At 39.4% G+C, this 19,676-nt stretch overlaps 1 protein-coding gene across 4 annotated transcripts in view; it reads right to left on the minus strand.

The window, feature by feature from the left end:
- The window catches only part of PIGG (phosphatidylinositol glycan anchor biosynthesis class G (EMM blood group)), a 118,767-nt gene that overhangs the window by 90,104 nt on the left and 8,987 nt on the right, over window positions 1-19,676 (minus strand). For all 4 annotated transcript variants that reach the window (XM_089488678.1, XM_089488677.1, XM_089488680.1 and 1 more), the window contains exons 3-8: window positions 13,446-13,655; window positions 10,573-10,761; window positions 9,382-9,526; window positions 7,021-7,233; window positions 5,828-6,045; window positions 3,138-3,416 (exon numbers count right to left, since the gene is read on the minus strand). In XM_089488678.1, coding sequence (XP_089344804.1) covers window positions 3,138-3,416; window positions 5,828-6,045; window positions 7,021-7,233; window positions 9,382-9,526; window positions 10,573-10,761; window positions 13,446-13,655 — 1,254 coding nt within the window. The remainder of the gene's footprint in view (window positions 1-3,137; window positions 3,417-5,827; window positions 6,046-7,020; window positions 7,234-9,381; window positions 9,527-10,572; window positions 10,762-13,445; window positions 13,656-19,676) is intronic.

Here is a 19,676-nt window from a genome sequence, read left to right on the forward strand (position 1 = left end):
AACCATTTTCTATCCTGGCCCACTAGATGCCATTGGGGAGTCCCCAAACAGGACATGAAGGAAATCAAATTCTTCTATTTTTGTTCCCCAGCATGCTGCCTCTGATTCTGAGAAGGAACATGTAACTATCACAATTACTGACCGCTACTAATAGCTGTGCGTGTGCATGTGTGCGCACTCCTTCAAATCACCTGTCGACTCATGGTGACCCCAGAAATTTCATAGGGATTTCTTAGGCAAGAATCCTTACTAGCCTGATTATTTCTAAATTTCCCCAATCCCCTTTTGAAGCTGGCAATGATCACCACATCTTTTGAGTGACAATTTTAACTATTTAATTATTCACAATGTGAAGGAGCACTTTAATTTTTTTTCTGTCTTGATTATCCCATTATTCAGCTTCAGTATATGACTGGGTTTTAGTATTACAAAAGAGGGGGGGTTATTGTCTCTCCATGCAATTTCTTTACACCAAAAATATTCTTCTGAAAGATAGGCAACGTATAAATCTATTTGTTTAAAAATGTTAGATATCCTCCATACAATTCTCCAGAATACCACTTTACTTCCTGCTCATACTTTCAGTGTGGGTCTCTTTGTTCATTGCCTTCCAGCAGAACCTAATGATATCAGACAGCCCCTTTTGACTGTTTTAAAACAATGGCAACTGAAAAGCATGAATGATTCATGTTTCCTTCCTGAAGTTTCCAATCCCTGAGGACAATATGCAACTTCTCTGGTCCCTGGACCCACAAGGTAGAACCATGAGCTGCTCAAATTTCCTTGGTTGACATTTCTCAAAATGCCCGAACCACCACAGGAGAAGCTCCCTGAAGTTCAGATTTTCATTAGGATAAAGCAAGCAATTAAATATTTGCAGCTGCTTATCTGCCATTTAATTTTCCACATTACTCAAATGTCAATATATGACAATGAAGGAGGTATACGGTAATTCACAAGTCACAAAAAGGTATCACTCATAGCTGGGAGGGAAATGTCATCGGTAATATTCTCTTTTCACTCTCTAATACAACAGTAAATCAGAGTCAACAGTCATTTTTTAAAGGTTTGTCTTTTAACTCATGGATGTTGGCTCTCACTGATTCACCTACCAATCAATCACTATAGCTATCTGGTTTTCATACCTCTGCCCACACAGCAAAGACTTCAAGACTGCTGGTCAAAACCAAGTTGACGTTTAATTCCTTTCTTCATTTTCTCTTTTTTGTACTTCAGTTTGTTATAAGTAACATTTTTATACTGGGTTTATATGAAACTATTTTCTAAAACCATTTGCAATAAACTGCCTGCTTTAAAAAAAAAGCACATTTTTCTCCAGTTGCAGGAAATCTATAAATGTCACTTCAAAATCAAGACTGTTGTATTATTATTAATTATTATTACTGCTCCATTATGAAACCAGACATCATGGATCAGTGAAAGATGCAGATTTCATGCAGTGATTTTCAAAGAATGTAAGATGCCTTTCAAAGTTCTTTGGCACAATCAAGCCAGCAGTCCCTTGCCTCTAATCTCCCCAAACTATTCTTTCAGACTCTGATTATTTAATCATTATAATGGAGTACCTCTCACCTTTTAGGCTGTGATATTCTCACCATAACAAATCAGTGTTCACAATCTGTCAAGCTCAGATCATTTCTGGCAATAGCTGATTGCAAGATTGCCCAAACCAACAGTGTCTGGAGCTACTGATTTTGTAAATAGCCTAAAGGCCCCAGATCCAGTCTGATATTGGAAGTTAAGTGGGGTCAGTACTTGTATGGGAAACCATACAAGTACTGGTTAGTACTTGTATGGGAAACCACCATGAACACCAGGAGCTATAGGCTATAGGAACTCTCTTAAACCACCTCTGACTATTCTTTGGCTAAAAAAAAACCCTATGAAATTCATGGGGTTCATATGTCCAGGGAACGTGAAGGCTCACACACATGCAGGCAACAAATGATCAAAAATGTGGAGACTTTTCTAAAAGTCGAGCCTCTTAAAGATGTGGGGGTCTTTTAAAGGTACTTTTCAGGCAGAAGGTAAAAATCACCCTATGCACACCAACCACACTCATAAACTCAAGACTACTGGCATATTGTAAACTACACTGAAGTTGACACTTCCCTGTACCTGGGTCCAGAATTATTTTGCACAGTGACAAAACAGAAATCCATAAATTTGGATACACGTGATTTCACTACATTCACATCTGCATTTCCACTACCTTTTCAAGAGCAGCAAATAACTGAGGGAGTGGACATGGAAATTCATGACATGACAACATTAAAGCAAGTCTGGGAAGCTCATCACCCTCCAGATGTTGAATTGTAACTCTCAGCAGCCCTAGCATGAACAGTCAATACAGAGAGATGAGAACTGCAGTCCAACAACACCTGGAAAAGCATATATTCCTAACCCTGAATTACCAAAAGAGGAGGCAGAAGACAGACCTGCTATGTTCTCTAACAATTTCATGTGCACCATCATGTTTATTCCAGTCAAGTTCCTACTGCAGAACAAAGAGAATGAATGCACTCCAACTACCCATCTGATGGGTATTAAATACTGCTCTGTGAGGATTCTAGGAACTCAGTGAATTTGGTAAGAAGCAGATTCTTGATGAAAGAAATTACTCCTTCACAAAACATATAATGTATAGAGTTAAGTATGACATAATAGGGTAATACACTGAGATACCTCCCAAACAGGACAACCTAACCATCTCAGAGGAAAGCACATACAAATTCAGTTACCATATTTTTCAAATGTGCTTTATTGACCTGGACTGCTATGTTTGTAAATTGGATGTGCCATCAATTTACCATGCTTCGAGTTCTAAGTAGTGTTTTCTACAGCTATTTTTATAAGCAGTAATTTAAAGCAGAGGGCCAGTGTGGAGGAAAGAGCTTAGTCCTTTCTCAGTTTTTCTGTTCAAAGCATCATTTCCCAGTGCTTTTATTTCCAGGAAAACAATGCAGACACTTGTTTATAGTCTCTTATGAAGGTTAAAGCAGCATGATTTTTTAAAAAACAAAACAAAACAAAGGGACGGAAGGAAGGGTTAACACACAGGTGAACTATAGAGCAACAGGCAAGAACAGCTCAAGACAAATTCCTGTGTATCTTACCTTTGCCGGTTGATTTGAATTCACAAACTCCTTTTCCACAGCAGACAGGATGACACACAAAAGTCCAGAAACCAGCATAATCACTCCAATGGCTGTTAGCCATGAGATGCTGCAGAAATAGCACAAGCTTTCCGTTGAGGTACAAACCACTACATGAACAGCACAAAGCATCAGGCACAACAGGTAGAACAGCAGAGAGCATAATGGAGAGAGGGGGATTTCCAGTTGGGCCCTACTGCTAAGGGCTTTTGGAGTGCTCAACAGGAGTAGCAGCAGCACCTGTGGGAAGGGAAAGGACAAGCTCAAAATGGAGAGGCAATGGATCAAAGTCAGGCAAAGAGGAAGCAAGTCGTGTCTTGTGTTACCTCAGCTCAAGCACAAGGTGCAATTCAGTATTCAACTGAGTAGAGATGTCAGTATGTAACAGTGATCTTCTGTAGCTACCTGCACATTATTATCACTGACTGTGAACTTCTGGGGAGCAGAGACCATCTGCCCTTCCACATAATGCTATATTATGTACAACATAGGAGACTGAGACTCCTCATAAAAGGCCAGGATCCAAAGGAAGAGCACAATGACTTGTACCACTCCCTAGGAGTTCCAGATTTGTATTCTCAAAAGCAGCCCCCTACCATACCTCAAAGTGAGCAGACTCTGAAACTGTAGAGAGAGTTTGCAGCATAGCACAGGGTCTGTTTTCTGGAAGAAGAAAGGGGGGAAGAAAAAGAAGCATCAGAAACCTCACTGGGAATGCTTAAACCCTTTGGTGCCCCTCAGTGAGCCTGTATCTGAGCCAAATAAAACCACTGCGCTTCTGTCACAATGAGAAAAGCACATCTACTAAAAAGTATAGACCAAGCTAATAAGATGATAGATGATAAAGACAAGAATTGAGCCTGCTCCCTGTGTCATCTGAACAAAGGCAGTTCTGTCCAATTAAAGAGAAACGGTGCCACACTGCTGAACTCACATCCATTGCACCCCTGTCCAACCACACTCCCAATTTCCACACCTTATATACAGATTGAAGAGAAAAAATCCAGGCACATGGCTTTCATATAATTTGGAACCCAATTACACCGGGTTCCAAACTGTGCAGAGCTCTCAGCAGGCATCCCTTTGTGGAATATCCACATTCCTAACAGGGGTTTCAAAGGGCTGGGAGCAAGGCCAGCAGTGTGACTCCACCTCTCCCTGAACGACAGAAACCAATCTGTAGGTTCACACCACAGGCTTGAACCATATTATTTTTCACACAGTCACACAAACACACACTCAAAGACCTACAAGTATTTAAAATCCTTAGAAAATAGTTATCTTGCCACAGCTCAACACCACATACAGAAAGAGAACTAAAGCAAAGGCTTCTAGTGATCAGTACTCTGGACATCTCCTTACTGCCATTAGGCTTCTAGTGAAATGTGCTTCCAGGTACATCTTGCAACATGCCACTTTTGATTGAAATCTCAAGTTACTACTAGGTCTAAAGTGAAGTTTTCTATTTTGTCTACTACTGATGAAAGACTGGTACTTTCACTGCCACCAGAAAAGAAAAACAGAGAAGCTTCCAGCTCAACATCTCTACTTTAAATGTCAACCATTTGAAAATATGCAGTTTTCAAGAATCCTGTCCCAGTTCTTTCTCGCCCTTTTTCTAATGAGCCCACTCGCCAAAGTCACATTGGGCTGAATATAGTTACCACAGGAGGAAGACCACTGCAATACAGTTACCACTAAAAGGAGGATCATGCACTCTTTTTGGGAGCTTAGCACAATAGGCACTTTCAAGATGTACAAACCAGAGTTCTGATCAAACAGTAAAATCACATGTGTTTAAGCATATCTCTTACTCTAAGTGTACACTGCACTCTAAATGTTCAAAAATAAAGCAGAGCTTTCCAGATAGAAAACCTATATAGTCACCTTCATCTCTTTTTCATAAGTTCTTTCTGGTCACTCAGTTGCCTTTAGGTGTGGCTGTCTCTTTATTTTCTATAAAAGATGTCTTCCTAGTCAAGCTGCCTGCTATTTTATTTCACTTGACTCCATCCATTGTACACTAAAAATTTCTAGCAAATTCTTTCCTAGAATTTCCTAGAGTAGAATCCAGCATTACTTGTCTATGCTCTGCTAGATTGGGAGGAACTTTATCCAAGCACAATCCTGTACTCCTGGCTGAAATATCACAAACTCAGGGCCCTAACATACTAGACAGTTATAGTGCCACTGTCCTATTTTAACTGCCAGGTGGCATCCTAGGAAATTCTAGATTTACAGTTTGGTGAGGCACTAGAGCTCTGGCTGAAATTCTACATGCTCTAACCTAAACCATAAGTCCCAGGATTTCATAGGATGGAACCATGGCAGTTTGGAATCAAAGTGCTAAAATTTCATAGTGTGAAAAGGTCTGATCCAATGTTGCACAGGACAGCTCCAGAGCATAAACAGAAAGCTTTTAAATAGATGATCGGGGTGATGTATGATGTAGCACAAGGGTGGCAATCACATGCCCCTCCAGCTATTGTTGGACTGTACCTTCCAGCAACTTTATGAACTGCAGCCAATGGTGAGGAATGCAAAGGATTTCAGTCGATTAACTTCTGGAGGGCTGAAAAATTCCCACCCTGTGTAGTGACCTATGAAACTGAACTAACACACTTTGACAACTTTAATATACCAGTTCCTACCTCTAAAACAATCACTGTTCCCACTATCATTGAATACATGTCATATTGCGCCACTTGCTTGCTGAGAGAAGAGCTCAGGATCTTGAGAGCCTCCAAATATTGCTTAAGGACCTTTTTGCCAAGATTTATGAGAGTTTCTGAAGTATTCCCCTCCAAATAAAGCTTGATCCAATTTCCATGAGATTTTTCTGCCATCTTAAACTGTTCAAATCCAGGATCTAATAATGAGAGACATTAATGCAGGTCAGAAAATCATCATAGGCCTCTGTAGAAAAGATTTTTCTTATTTATATTAAGCAATGAATTGCAAATACTCCATTGTAACCACGGGTTATAGACCTACTTTGTCAACCAGAATCTGATACAGTGTTTACAAGTCAGCCAAGATAAAATATATGGGCAAAACAGCAGTAAACATGATTTAGAGCAGTGATTCCCAAACTATGGTCTCCAGATGTTTTGGACTTCAGCTCCCAGAATTCCTAGCTACTAGCCAGGCTGGGTGCAGTTTCTGGGAAATGAAGTACGAAACACCTGGAGGACCAAAGTTTCGGAACCACTGATTTAGAGATTCCAAGAAGTGGGGGGAGGAGGGTGAGTTCACTCCAAGGCTAGATCCCAGATTGAATCTGCACTGCAGAAATAATGCAGTTTGACACAATTTTAACTGGCATGGCTCAATGCTACAGAATTCTGGGATTTGTAATTTTGTGATAACGGGGTCTCTCATCATGTTTTTAAAACCCTGTTTGGGCTTTATTTGAAACAGCATGTGACCCTCTGCTGACATCTTGTTTCGAAATAAGGTTCCTCCAGGCTTGGGATAGGCAAAAAGTGTGCAAAAAGACACCTAAGCTCAGCAAAATTTCCTGCCTTGAAGGTGCTACTGATCATTGGAGGATAAGCCAAAAAATGAACACATCAAATTATTGTGATATGGTGTTATGGTCCCTCCAGCCCCTGGTAGCTTTCCATTCTTGTTCTAGAAGAATGAGCTAAAGTTTTGTGGTTTCATTCAACTGTTAATGCCAGCTGTTACTTTTTGTTGTTGTGTCCCTCTGCTGGTGTTGTGAACAGTATATTTCAATTTCTCATTGATGTGACTGTTCCCTTGTTCCTTTCATCATAAAAAGCAGATTTTCTCTGTGTGAAGAATGTTTGCTAGTTACCAGTGCAAACATTAACTTACTTGCCTTTTTCATATGCTGGCACATTCTCTTGGAGAAGTCTGCTGAGCTGGAATCCATTTAAATGCAAGTACCGTAGCTGTTCTCTCATTGTCTTCTGTTGTACAACAGGCATCAACAGCTTCCCAACGCTGTTCCTTGAAATTGGCAAGCCAAGGCCTAGTGCCAGTGTAACAGCTAAGTCAGTCTGCTGAACAGGTTCTGGAGGTTTCTGGGAACCTGAGAAGAGGGGAAAAATGAGTGTTTGTGTGATCACCTTCTCAAAACCATATTATACTGTAGAGAAATCTACTGCTCAAATTTTGTTGCTGCAGCTCAATAAAATAGCTCAGGTTCCTCTGCTCTCAGTGTTAGGTTAACTTAGAAATGTTCACAATATCACTAATGATATTCACAATATCACTAATGCCAAGATTCCTTGCTGGCCCCATGATCACAGAGTAGTTGCTGAGAATGCTGTCTCTTTGGCTTAGTAACGGAGATGAGCACCACCCCTATGGTCGGACACAACTTGACAACCTTGTCAATGGGGAATACCTTTACCTTTTAAATTCCTACAGCCCATGATACTTCTGACTCTTCCTTTGACAAAGACACACAACTGCTTCAGCCACCAATGTGTCATTAAGATACCCAGACCTCTCAAGTTGACTCCTGTCCTACAGGTAGCTTACTACATATTTTTAAAATTACATTTACATTTGGCCCTCTGTACCCTTGGAGTCTACCTCTATGGGTTCAACCATTCACAGCCTGAAAATATTCAAGCGAACCAAAAACTCCCAAAAAAAGGCCTTGATTTTGCCACTTTATAAAAGGAAACTCTGTTTTACTATATCATTGTATATAATGGGACTTGAGCAGCCACAGATTTTGGTATCCACAGTAGGTCCTGGAAGCAAACACCAGCAGATACAAAGAGCCCAGGTTTTTCTTTTCTCTAAAATACTTAAGGTAGTATACAAGGTCCTTCTCACAAAATCCCTGCAAGGTATACTAGACTAACAAAGCATGTGACTAGCCTAAAATAATCCAGTTAGCTTCATGGCCATGTGGACATTTGAAATTGAATCTCCCCTCCCCAGTTCAACACTTTAACCACTACACCACACTGGCCTTCCATAACACAAGGTAGTAATTGTTGATGAAATACCACCCTTTATGGTTGTATTTATCATCCCATTTTATATTTCTGTGTTTATCATCCCATTTTATATTTCTCCTGTACTTCCTTTGGGGAGCTCAGAAAAGTGTCCGAACCAGGCAATTGCTTTCTTTAGGTTTAACAATATCAAAATATAATCTATCTCTCTATCTATCTCTCTCTCTCTCTCACACACACACACACACACACACATGCAATAGCTGTATTGACCATGCAACAAAATAAACCAAAAGGTTCAAAATACAAAATATATTTAGTATTTTGATTAATGATTAATAATAGACAGAAATAATTTATGAGAGAGAGAGAGAGAGAGAGAAAGTGTTAGCTTTCAAAGTTAGTTTCTTCATTTCTTCATCAGACAATGAGGTTAAAAATCACACAGGAAATGAAAAGTGACATCTTGAGGGTTTTTTGTACACTTTCTGCTTCCGTGGGACACCTTAAAATACTAACATGTTTATTCAAAGACACAACTGCATTAGTCTGGAAAATCAGTATGCAAAGGGAGCTTGTGGCCCCTTTGAGACTAACCGAAAGAAAAAAGCTCGTAGCAAGAGCTTTCGTAAACTTGAGCCTACTTTCTCAAATGTATTGAGTAGGTTCAAGTCTACAAAAGCTAATGCTATCAATTTTTCTCTTTCAGTTAATCTCAAAGGTGCCACAAGATCCATTTGCAACATGTTTATTGTACCAGTCATGGCCTTCATAATGTCACTAACTGAAGAACTTTAGTTTTTTTCTATGTTAATGCAGCAATAAGACCAGGGAAGTTTGAGCTGTTCTACAGACAAGACCTTACTTTATTAGATGCATTAGGATAACAGAAACACTTCTAGATAAAATCAAACAACTTTCAAGGCCTAGCTCTCACTGAGTTGGTAAATCTGCACCTGAGGTGTATCACTTCAGACTGAAGTTAGGGTGGGGAGGCATGTAACTGAACAATTCTCCATATGAAAGAATTTCACTAGAAAACTTTATGTCAAGAAGAACGGTGCCAGCCTAGTTTTCTCTCTGACATCTGGTGTACTACAATGCAAAACACCAATTTTTTTTTTTTTTGGGGGGGGGAGGGAGGAAATGATAGAAGACCACTCATCACTAGAGTGGTACAACCTAGATTCAGTCTCTTACCATTTTTAAGAGAGCAATTTAACTTCACTATTGAACTCATAGTTTCAGCAAGAAAAAGTTCTTACCACTTTTTCTGTCAAAAGCAGAGCTGAACAAAAGCAAAGGTGTTTGCACTTCGCCCTCTGAAGAACCTCCATGGCTCCCTGTTTCAGACATTCCATGGTCACCACACACAACCAGTAAAGGGGGCAAAGCCATCTCTCCTTCCTCCTGAGCAAAAGAAAATTTCCACGGACTTAGCAGGTTTGGTTAGCCATTTTGCTGCCTTACTTCATAAATTTAAAATCACATATCAAATGTTTTAAGGAATGATTGCCACATGGGCAAGTCTGGTATTTGACCAAAGTACAGAAAAGCAGCAGCAACTCAACTACTTTTAAACATATCATAATAAACATTATGTTATGGAAGGAGGCTAGGATGAACATACAACTCAGACATGCTAACTCTCTATGTAAGAATGAGCTAGAAAAACCAAATAAACATTCATAATATCTGCATCTTGCTCGCCTTGTCTCTGCTTCCCTTTTGTTAGTACTTGGGTGTCAGTCACTCAACATACAGGCTGAGCATCCCTTATCCAAAATGCTTGGGACCAGACGTAGTTCAGATTTTGGAATTTTATGGATTTTGGAATATCTGAATATACATAATGAGGTTTCTTGGAGATGGGACCCAAGTCTAAACATGAAATTCACAAAGCCTGAAAGTAACTTTATACAACATTTTAATAATTTTGTGTATGAAACAAAGTTTGTGTACACTGAACCATCAGAAATCAAAGTTCTCACTAACTCAGCCACCCATAAAGTTTTAGAATTTGAGCATTTCAGATGTTGAATTTGTTGAGCGAGACTCAACAAATAGGCATATCACATATGTCAGCACTTGTTGGATGCTGAGACTGGACACTGCTCCCCGTTAAATGAGTATGTGAGGGACAAACCTATGTTTCCTTCTGCCCTAACATACTATATATATAAATCATATTGTATATTACTCAACTTTATAACATATTTGGTAACACATTCTGGAATGTCAGGTTAACTTGCCAAAACACTGAAGGCAATATTAATATACTGTATGGAAACAACAACCCCTGTCTATACTTGCTTGGGAATAAACCCAAACTTTCTGAATGTAGTTTGTTTTTTGGTTGGTTAAAAAAAATGAATGTGGAACTGAGTACAAGACTTGACATGAAATTCCTATTCACACAATTAGACAAGATTCACATCCATAAATAAACATCTCACCTTGGAGAAGAGAGAAGTATGGATCTTCTTGATGACGTTATCCATTTCGGAAAGTTTTGGCCCTACTAAAGGGCTGTTTGGTCCACTCAGGTGGCCAATATGATCCAGCCCTAAATAGTGAAGGATGAGTAAATCCCAGTCTTCTCTTTTCAGCACATGATCCAAGTGTCTGGTCACATTGTTGTCAACCTTTGAGGAAAGCAAAAAATTAAAATAAGTTGAAATCTACATTCAGGCTCAAGGTACTGTTCATACTTCTGGTTTATATAATTTTCAGGATCAAGCAACAAATCCTTCACCCAGGAATAAAATCTCTGGTACAGATAATGTGCACAATGGAAAGTGGAAAGAGATTATGTTGTGCAATGGGATAATTCTTTAAGAAGACCAACACTTCTTCCACAAAGATAAAATAGCATGCTAAAAGAGAGAAGACTAAGCTGGACGCATCTATCAGACACACTAACTTTCAACTTGCAATGTAAAGAACACTTCTTTTTGTCAATGACAAGAAAACATGTATTGATATAATGAAACACATATCTGGAAAATGGTTGCCTCCTATGAGATTTTTCCCATTTCAGGAAGTTTTCTGCAGAAAATTTGCTTGTACACAATACGCCTGATTTTATATAAACAGAATATTTTTGTACAAAATAGTGTTTGGAGAGAAGGATTTTGGGGGGGGGGGTGTTTAAACAAAATATACTGTTTTCTACACAAAATGCAAAAAGAGAAAGACAGAGAAATGCATAAAATGCTAATAATCTTGCCCAGCTGTGAAAGAATTATTGAAATTATTCATTCCTGCTGATAAAAATCAATGCAGATATACATCCCTCAAGAGAGAGTTATTTTCCCCCAAGGAATATTCAACCATGTCTCTCAACTGTAGCCTGAAGTAAGACAAGCCAAGAAAAGTTTTGCCACTTGATCTTGTTGGTTACATAAACTGACTCTTAGTTAGAAATCTACATGTTAAACAAATGTATGAACCAACAGCGTATTTAAGTCTCTAGAAATAGCATGTTGCTGACAAATGGTTGACTGAATCAACTACAACCCACATGCTCAGAGTGTTGCTCCCTGTGCTACAGCTTGCTGAGACAACTGTGGGAGCTTTAAACTCTTGCCACTGTTCAAAGCATATTCAACAGTACAAACAATACAACGAATCCAGTCCATCAACTTGGGAAAGACCGGAGACCATCGGCTACCATCACATCTGATCCTTAAGCTGGACAGAGCAGAACTGGGATTCCTCTCTAGTTATTGAAGTTTCTGGATTCTCAAAAGGCTGTGGGATTCGAGGTCTGGGGTTTGGTGCTGAACCTGTTTACAATGAATATTTGGGGGTGGACCTAAAACAGGGAAGAAACATTGATCAAGGTCAGGGGTGAAGAACTTTTGGCTCTCCAGATGTTTTAGACCTCATTCCCAGAAGAATCGTGCCCCATAAGTGATTAAGAGGAAACATAAGAAAGGCATCTAGATACAAATGGAAGAAAGGACCAGCTGTATTCTGCTACTCTTATTTTAATTGGCTGGGGTTTTTTTATCTGTGTTTTGCCTGTTTTGCATGATACGTTATTTTATGCATGGGTCTGTTCCTATTTCACATTTTCTCTTGTTGCTTTGGACACCATTATAGGGAAAGATAGGATATAAATTAAATAATGAATGAATTAGTAACACACTATGCACAGTAAAAGCAAAGATTTCAATCACCAGCATCTCCACTTAAATGCATCACGGGGAAGTAAAAGGACATTTCATCTGGCTTCAGCAAAGGAAGAGGGAAAGAGATGGAACCTCTTGGCTCAGCTGGGAACTGAGTGGCGTTTTGGTTATTTCCTTCTGGGGCTCTGTATTTGGGAAAATATAAGCCGACTTTGGCAGAGAAAGGATAGTATATAACTGGTGAATAAATAATAAGAGTGACTCAGACTGAGCTCCGCACAAATTACTACCAGTAAGAGCAGATGGCCCAATGGCACTTATTTAGATTACTCCAAAGTCTCTGGGACTGTGCTCTGCCTGAATTAAGATTTGTTGATTTGAGATTTTGAAAGAATCACATATGGAAGAATTAGAACAGCAGTGATAATCACATGGCTCAGGGGCTGCAGGAGGTTCTTAAGGCCATTTTTGCAGGACCAAGAGCCCCTCCATTTCCATGGGAGAAAAATTGTGTCTCCAGAGACCACAATTTTTCTCCTGCACTTTGTTTTCCCCCTGACCAGCTCACAGATTTTTAAAATCAGAAACTGATTTATTCCATTTAGAAAGGAGTGACAGGAAATCGGGTCTGGATCCTCATGACTTAGAACTTCTCCAAGGTGAGGAGACATGTTTCAAATACTGCTTCAGCTACTAATAATTAAATATGGGGGAGGGGACAATCAAACAAACAAAAATCACCACCACCACCAACAACAGCTCCCCTGGAAAATAAGAATGAAAAAATAATAACTACCCAAATTTGGAAACAAGTTGTGACCAGGGCTGAATCTGTACTGCATAAATAATGTAGTTTGACCCCACTATAACTGCCATCATCCAATGCTATGGAATTCTAGGATTTGTAGTTTTGTGAGATATTTAGCCTTCTCTGTCAGAGAACTATAGTACCACAACAAACTATAAATCCCAGGATTCCATAGGATGGAACCATGACAGTTAAAGCAGTGCTAAACAGCATCATTTAAGCCTAAGATACTGTTTAAGAATATAATAATCTAATTTTCAAACAGCAGGCATTACATTGATTTTTTTAAAACATGCATAGAAAATCAAATTTGATGTAAGCAATTATACACCTGTTGATCCAACCATGTCCCTTGTTACATCAATGCACCTAATGAATTTCTTACCTCAGTGTAGTCGGAGACAAAAAAGGATGTTGTTCCATCATATTCTACAAATTGTTTTGGAAACAGTCTAACCCAAGTGTCATCACCATAAAAGATGATCCTCTTCCCAGCTGCCTTGGCCTGCCAGATCAAGTTGTCCTCCAGCAAGGCAGGAGAATTGAGGTTCATGATGACATCAATGAAGCCTGGGATACTGCCAGTTGTTAACGCCTGCAAAGGGGCCCCCCAAAAACAAAAGGGATAAAAATGTTAGGCTGACTTTAGCAAGGAAAACATCTTATGAACAGAATGGATGTGTGCATGGCTGATAAGCCATCCCTATCATGAGTGAAAACTATCAACCGATTAATGAGATAGTAGCTCCTTAATGCTAAATTATGATTCCCATCATTTAAAAAAATATCATTTTATTCATTTACATTCCACCTTCCTAATGGAACTCAAGATAGCTTTGAGTTATAAAAATGAGTACAGATTACAAGTGCATGTTCTTTAGAATTATTTACCTATTTCTTGGAAATTAACAAATGGCTAATGAAACTGGATTTTTTGCACCCTTTTGACTGCTAAAAGATTGATTCTTTGTTACTAGAAAGATCAATTTTCTCCACAACAGCCGTTTGAGATGCTTTTTGGAAGGGAGAGAGAAGAAATAAACCAGGACATCCTGGAAAGTCTACAGCCATCACTCTAAAGCACCCTGTAAAAAATAACCCCCTCCCACCAAAAAGAAACCCTTCAGGACAGCACTCTTGCCTTGAGATTCCCCCCTTACCCTGAGAACAGGCACTGAAATCTGGGGAAACGTAGCTGTAGCTGCCTGCCTACTAGCCATTCTTGAAAGAATAGCTGCTGGGACAGTAGGTTGGATGTGGAGAGTAGATGGATGTGGATTCATAGTATCTGTTGAGTCTCAAGGTGATCAACAGAAGCAAACATTCTGTGGATTCAAAATGTTACTTTGTTTTGGGGGGGCTCAGACCCCCATCTCTGCCAAGTATTCATATTTTGACTAAACTGATCATTATCACCAGTTGCTTTTTCATAAAATGTATGGCTACTGCAGGGAATTTGTGATTTGGCCTACCACAGCAGCCATTTTCTCAAAGTATCCAAAATACTTGAAATCCCAGATGTGCCCACCAGCCCCCAAAGGCTCTTGACACCTTACTCACCCATTTGCCAAAATAAAAGCGATCAATATTTTGGTCATCATTGCAACCTATCCTTTCAGAAACTAATAGAAATCAGTCTTCACAAACATCTATTCTGGGATGCAGATTGCAACATCCTATTTTGGGAGCCTTTTAAGGGCACGCACATAAATTAATTCCATTTGCTCATTAAGTCCTAAATAAGGTTCTTCTCAGTGCTGGGATATTTAATTAGAAAGTCATTTAACGTTAGCACTAAAGAATTAATATCCTGATGCACAAAACAGTTTTCCATTTCCTTGCTACAGGCATATGAATGATTGAATTTATTTTTAGACTATCAGGTTGTAGGTGTGTAGATTTTGTTTGTTCCTAAATTTCACACAGCCTAATAAGACATAAGGCAGCTATGATGGCAAACTAAGTTCTGAATTTGATCTTCAGTCTAGAAAGTGGGATTTGAAAAGTCACCTGTCTTGTCTGAGAGTGCACTCTATCGGGTTGAACACACTCTCAGCAATAATATTTTATGACATCTATTATAATTTTCAATTATGGAAAGGGATCTTGTAGCACCTTTGAGACTAACTGTGCAAAAGTAGTTGTAGTATAAGCTTTTGTGGATTTGGTCTACTTCCTCAGATGCATCAGCATCTGAGAAAGTAGACAAAGTCTACAAAAGCTTATGCTACAACGTCTTTTGCACAATTAGTCCCAAAAGCACTACAAGATCATTTTGCATACTCCTATTCCAGGCTAACACAGCTATGTCTCCGAATCTTCTAGTATGTGAATTGAGCATGTATGCAAGTGTGTTGTGGGGAATATTATCTACTTATAAATTACATCTTGACTCTGTAACAAAGGTCTTTGTTGCTAACTGTTATGGGTATTGCCTCTGCCCCATGCTGAGCCTGAACAGGCAACGGTTCATCCCAACTGTACCTTTTCCAGGCCTAAATGTTGATCTCTGCTAGGAGCTAAATTTTGTGCCTGTCTTGTATTTATTTATTTTTTACCCTGACTTTCCACTCTGCTCACAGTGGATAAAACAACTTTCAACAATAATAACAACATCCCCCCAAAATGGCAAAACAATAGAAACAGTCAGGAGCAGCAAATAAAAACAACTTAACACTAAGCTGTTCATTCTTGTAATTTTCACTCTGGATTCATGCCCAATTTGGAACAGAAGTAACTTGGTGGATGACCTATGCTGTTAACAAGCCAGGAGGAACCACTGCTAGTTCTGCTGCGTTTCTTATCAGCATTTGATACTATAGATCATAGTAACCTTATAAACAGTTTGGCCAGTTTGGGACCTGGGAGAACTATTTGATAACTCTCATATTAACCGGCTGAGCATTACCAGAAGGTTGTACTTGTGGACTACTATTTACCCCTTGGCCATTGATCTGTGGGGTTCCTCAGGACATTGTTTTATCTCATATGCTTTTTAAGATCTACCATGTGTCACCGCCACTCAATGTTTTAGATAAAGTAAATCATCTCTTTGCACTTTTTATGGGTCGTGGTGGGCAATTTAACTACATGTCCCCCCTCAATCTCTTTTACACTAGGATGGGCTGAACCCACCCACCCCAGATCTGGAACAAACTGCAAATTAGGGATGAATGAATCTGCCCTGATCCTCTTTTCTGAAATTTTGTTTGACATATCTCCTCTTAGCTGATCTTGCTCTTTCTCCCCACCAGTAGACACATGCACCAGAATACTGCCTAATCATTGCATATGTAGGATAGAAACATATGCAACCATGTATGTGCAAAAAAAGCCTAATGTATGCATCCATATTTCCCTAGGACCTAGAGGCCTTCCACCTGGCAGCATATTGGAGTACTGTCCTTTATTTCAAAGGGAGCCATGGACTTGCCCAGAACCCACTTATACAAACCTAAGCAGTTGAGAGAAGTGTGTGACTAATTTTTAAAGAACCTTTCCTTCCCTTCCCAACTCTCCCTCTTTTATTCTACCATAAGCATCTTCCTTTTTACTCCCTTGTCCTGTATCTTGTGTGAGAGTGTTTGTTTTGTTTTACAACCTCATATTCCCAAACTCTCTCATCTCTCTATCATATGTACCCCCTCCTCACCCAAGAAAGGTTGATGTGCTTGGGGATACAAAGCAATAGGATACAATACTTACAGTACTCCAGAATTAGAAGAGCGCATAATATTTTGACAAGATTAGAAGTTTGTCGGCTGTGAACAACGCTCAAGGGAATATCTAGTCATACACATGTATTTCTAAAATTTACATATATTTATAAATTCAATTTTGTCCATTGCATCCACAGACAACAAAGAAGCCATTCAGTGGATTTCACCTCTGGAAGAGATATTATTTTACATTTCTACCTCTGATAATTTATGGCTTTTGGGGGGAAAGAGCCCACTTGGGGGTAAACCTGGTCAGGAGGACGGCAAAATATGGTGAAACTTCCCCTTATTGTATTGTGTGTATGTGTCTGTCTGTCTGGGGGGGGGGGGGGGGGTTGGGGCTATGTGGCCATGTTCCAGAAAAGTTTCTTCCTGACGTTTAGCCAGCATCTGTGGCTGGCATCTTCAGAAAATGGAATCCTCTCCTTATTGCTTCTAGACGAGACATAGGGCTTTTTACTCCCTCTTTTGTTCAGGGGGACAATGGGGGCATGTGCTGTGATGTCTACAGGAAGATTGAGTATCATCCCCCAGACCCCTGGAAGTTGCCCACTCCTGGTCCCCATGAAGTGATTAGGTCATCTGGAGTTTTGGAACTGAGTGTCAATATGTTTATGTCATCTCTGTTCTTCAGCTGATGCAAAGCAGACTATTGGAAGCCCTTATCCATCATGGAAGACAGTGAATGACTGCATATGAGCTAAAATGGTAAAGTGTAATTCAAACAAGACAAGTCTACTGACTCAGTACAAAATGTAATCTGAGAGAGGGACTATAGCCCATTCTGAACAGGGTTACACACCTGAAAATGATAATATTTGCAGCCCAAAGGTCTGCCGTACCTAGCACTGCCTGCCCATGTGGCTATTGTGGTCAACGGTGCCTTTGCATAGTTTAAGCTGAGATGTGTTAAGTCACTCACATAACTTCCAGGAAAAGATGGCTCTAGTTCCAGTGATACGTCTTCTACTTAGAGTACTGTAACATGTTGTGCTTGGGGCTGCCAGCAAATAGCACTCACAATCTGCAACTACATGCAAAATATAGCAGCCCAACTGTTTCTGGTACACATTTTGCTCATCATATTACACCATTCCAACAACAAATGCACTGGTATACAATTTATTTCCAGGCACTATTTAGCATAGTCATGCTCACTTACGATGATCTAAAACACGAGTGAACAATACTGACCCACCATGTTTCTACTGCAATAATCCTTCATCATTATCTCTGCTAGCTAGGGGTGATCAGGGATATAAATTAAAAAGGATCTGTAGAACCACAGTTGTTCACTCCTGCCAAAAAGTTTGAGGCCAGAGCATGTGACGGACTCTCTCCTCCTGTATGAACTTGCCCACAGCTGAGGATCTGTTTCAGAGGTTCTGTACCATCCCAGCAAGGACTAGTAAAACTTTTATTTTACTCCAATTTGACTGGTTTCAAGTATAGCCTTTTGCTCCATTTTTTAAAGATGATTTGTCATATTTTTTATCATTAAAACATTGTTTATTATGATTTTAATCAACATATATTTTAATTTATATGCTGCCCGAGGGTCCTTTTGGGAGATAAATGGCAACAAAGAACTATTTCTGAATTTATATAGCTAATGGTAAATATGAAAAAGCCATTTCCAGAGTTTTGTATTCATTGAAGTGCCTTGAACTACTTATTTCTCAAATTTTAGGTGTCTACATGGTCTAGAAGCACACAATTTTGAGGATACATACTGGGGACACATTCAGTACGTCTCTGTGTAGCAAAGTGTGGCAGAATTATGTTACAGCTGGCTGTTCACATCATCTGCTGACGTTCACTGTGGTCCTCCAGAGGTTTCATCATATGGCATAATCATTTCACATCTGGCTGTGGGAAGACAGCCAGAGGTTTCTGCAATCCCCTTGCTTTCTACCAAGCACAGAATCACTGTGTGAGGGTTGTAGCAGCTCTACAGTAAGTTGGCAGCGGGGAGGCTGGTGCACAGGATGGATGACAATACCAGCCTCCGCATCAACCAACAAAAGGACATATACACGTGACCTATGCCAGTATATGGCACTGAAAGGATACCAGCCGATGCCTGTAATTTAAAAGCTAAGATATACTTTACTCTTAATACCAGTAGTAGTCTTGATAAAAAGTATTTCCCAGGTTTCAACTTCCCAGCTGATATGATCAGTTAAACTGTTTTGAAATAAAGTTTTTGCACTCCACGTTTAGAGAAATGTAGAACTGTGAAGTTTTCAGACTTTTAAAGTAATCAAGTTTGTTTGTACTATACTGTACTTATAAAACATTTATACCAAATTTCAGGGCTCTCCTTTCTTTTGGTTTCAGGGGTCAGGTGTCCTTATTGTACACACACACATATATAGCAGGTCCACTCTAATAAAAATGCTTACATCTAAAATTTAAAGTGGATTTATCAGAGGATAGACAGTAATACATCTACAATGATACACAATAATAATGATATATGAACCAATGACAAGTCAAAGGAAAAGGTAGCATATGCAATATCAAAACAATTCTAATTATCGTGCATTAAAAGTCTAACACAGCCTTTGCCACGCTGGCTAGAAATGATGGGAACTGTAGTCCAAAGCACCTGTAGAGCATCCACTTGGTAAAAGACTGCCTACTGCTCATTAAAAAGGTTGAAAAACCCTGGCTACTGGCTCAACAATATTGAAGTCAACCCCAGCAAGCAAAAAGGAAGACAGCAAGCATTCATATTAAACCCTTATCAAAATTACAATTAAAAAAGCATGTATGCAAGAGATATGATGTCTTCTGAATTATCAGGTCTTAAGTGGAATGCTTCCTATTAGCACCCACCAGTCTTTTCCAAGCTGGTTCCTTCTACATCTTTTGGACTATTTCTTGCATAATCC

The sequence above is a fragment of the Sceloporus occidentalis genome, unplaced genomic scaffold, assembly GCF_023333645.1.
Source record: "Sceloporus occidentalis isolate IW3139 unplaced genomic scaffold, rSceOcc1.0.p SCAF_1, whole genome shotgun sequence".
NCBI classification, from domain to species: Eukaryota; Metazoa; Chordata; class Lepidosauria; order Squamata; family Phrynosomatidae; genus Sceloporus; species Sceloporus occidentalis.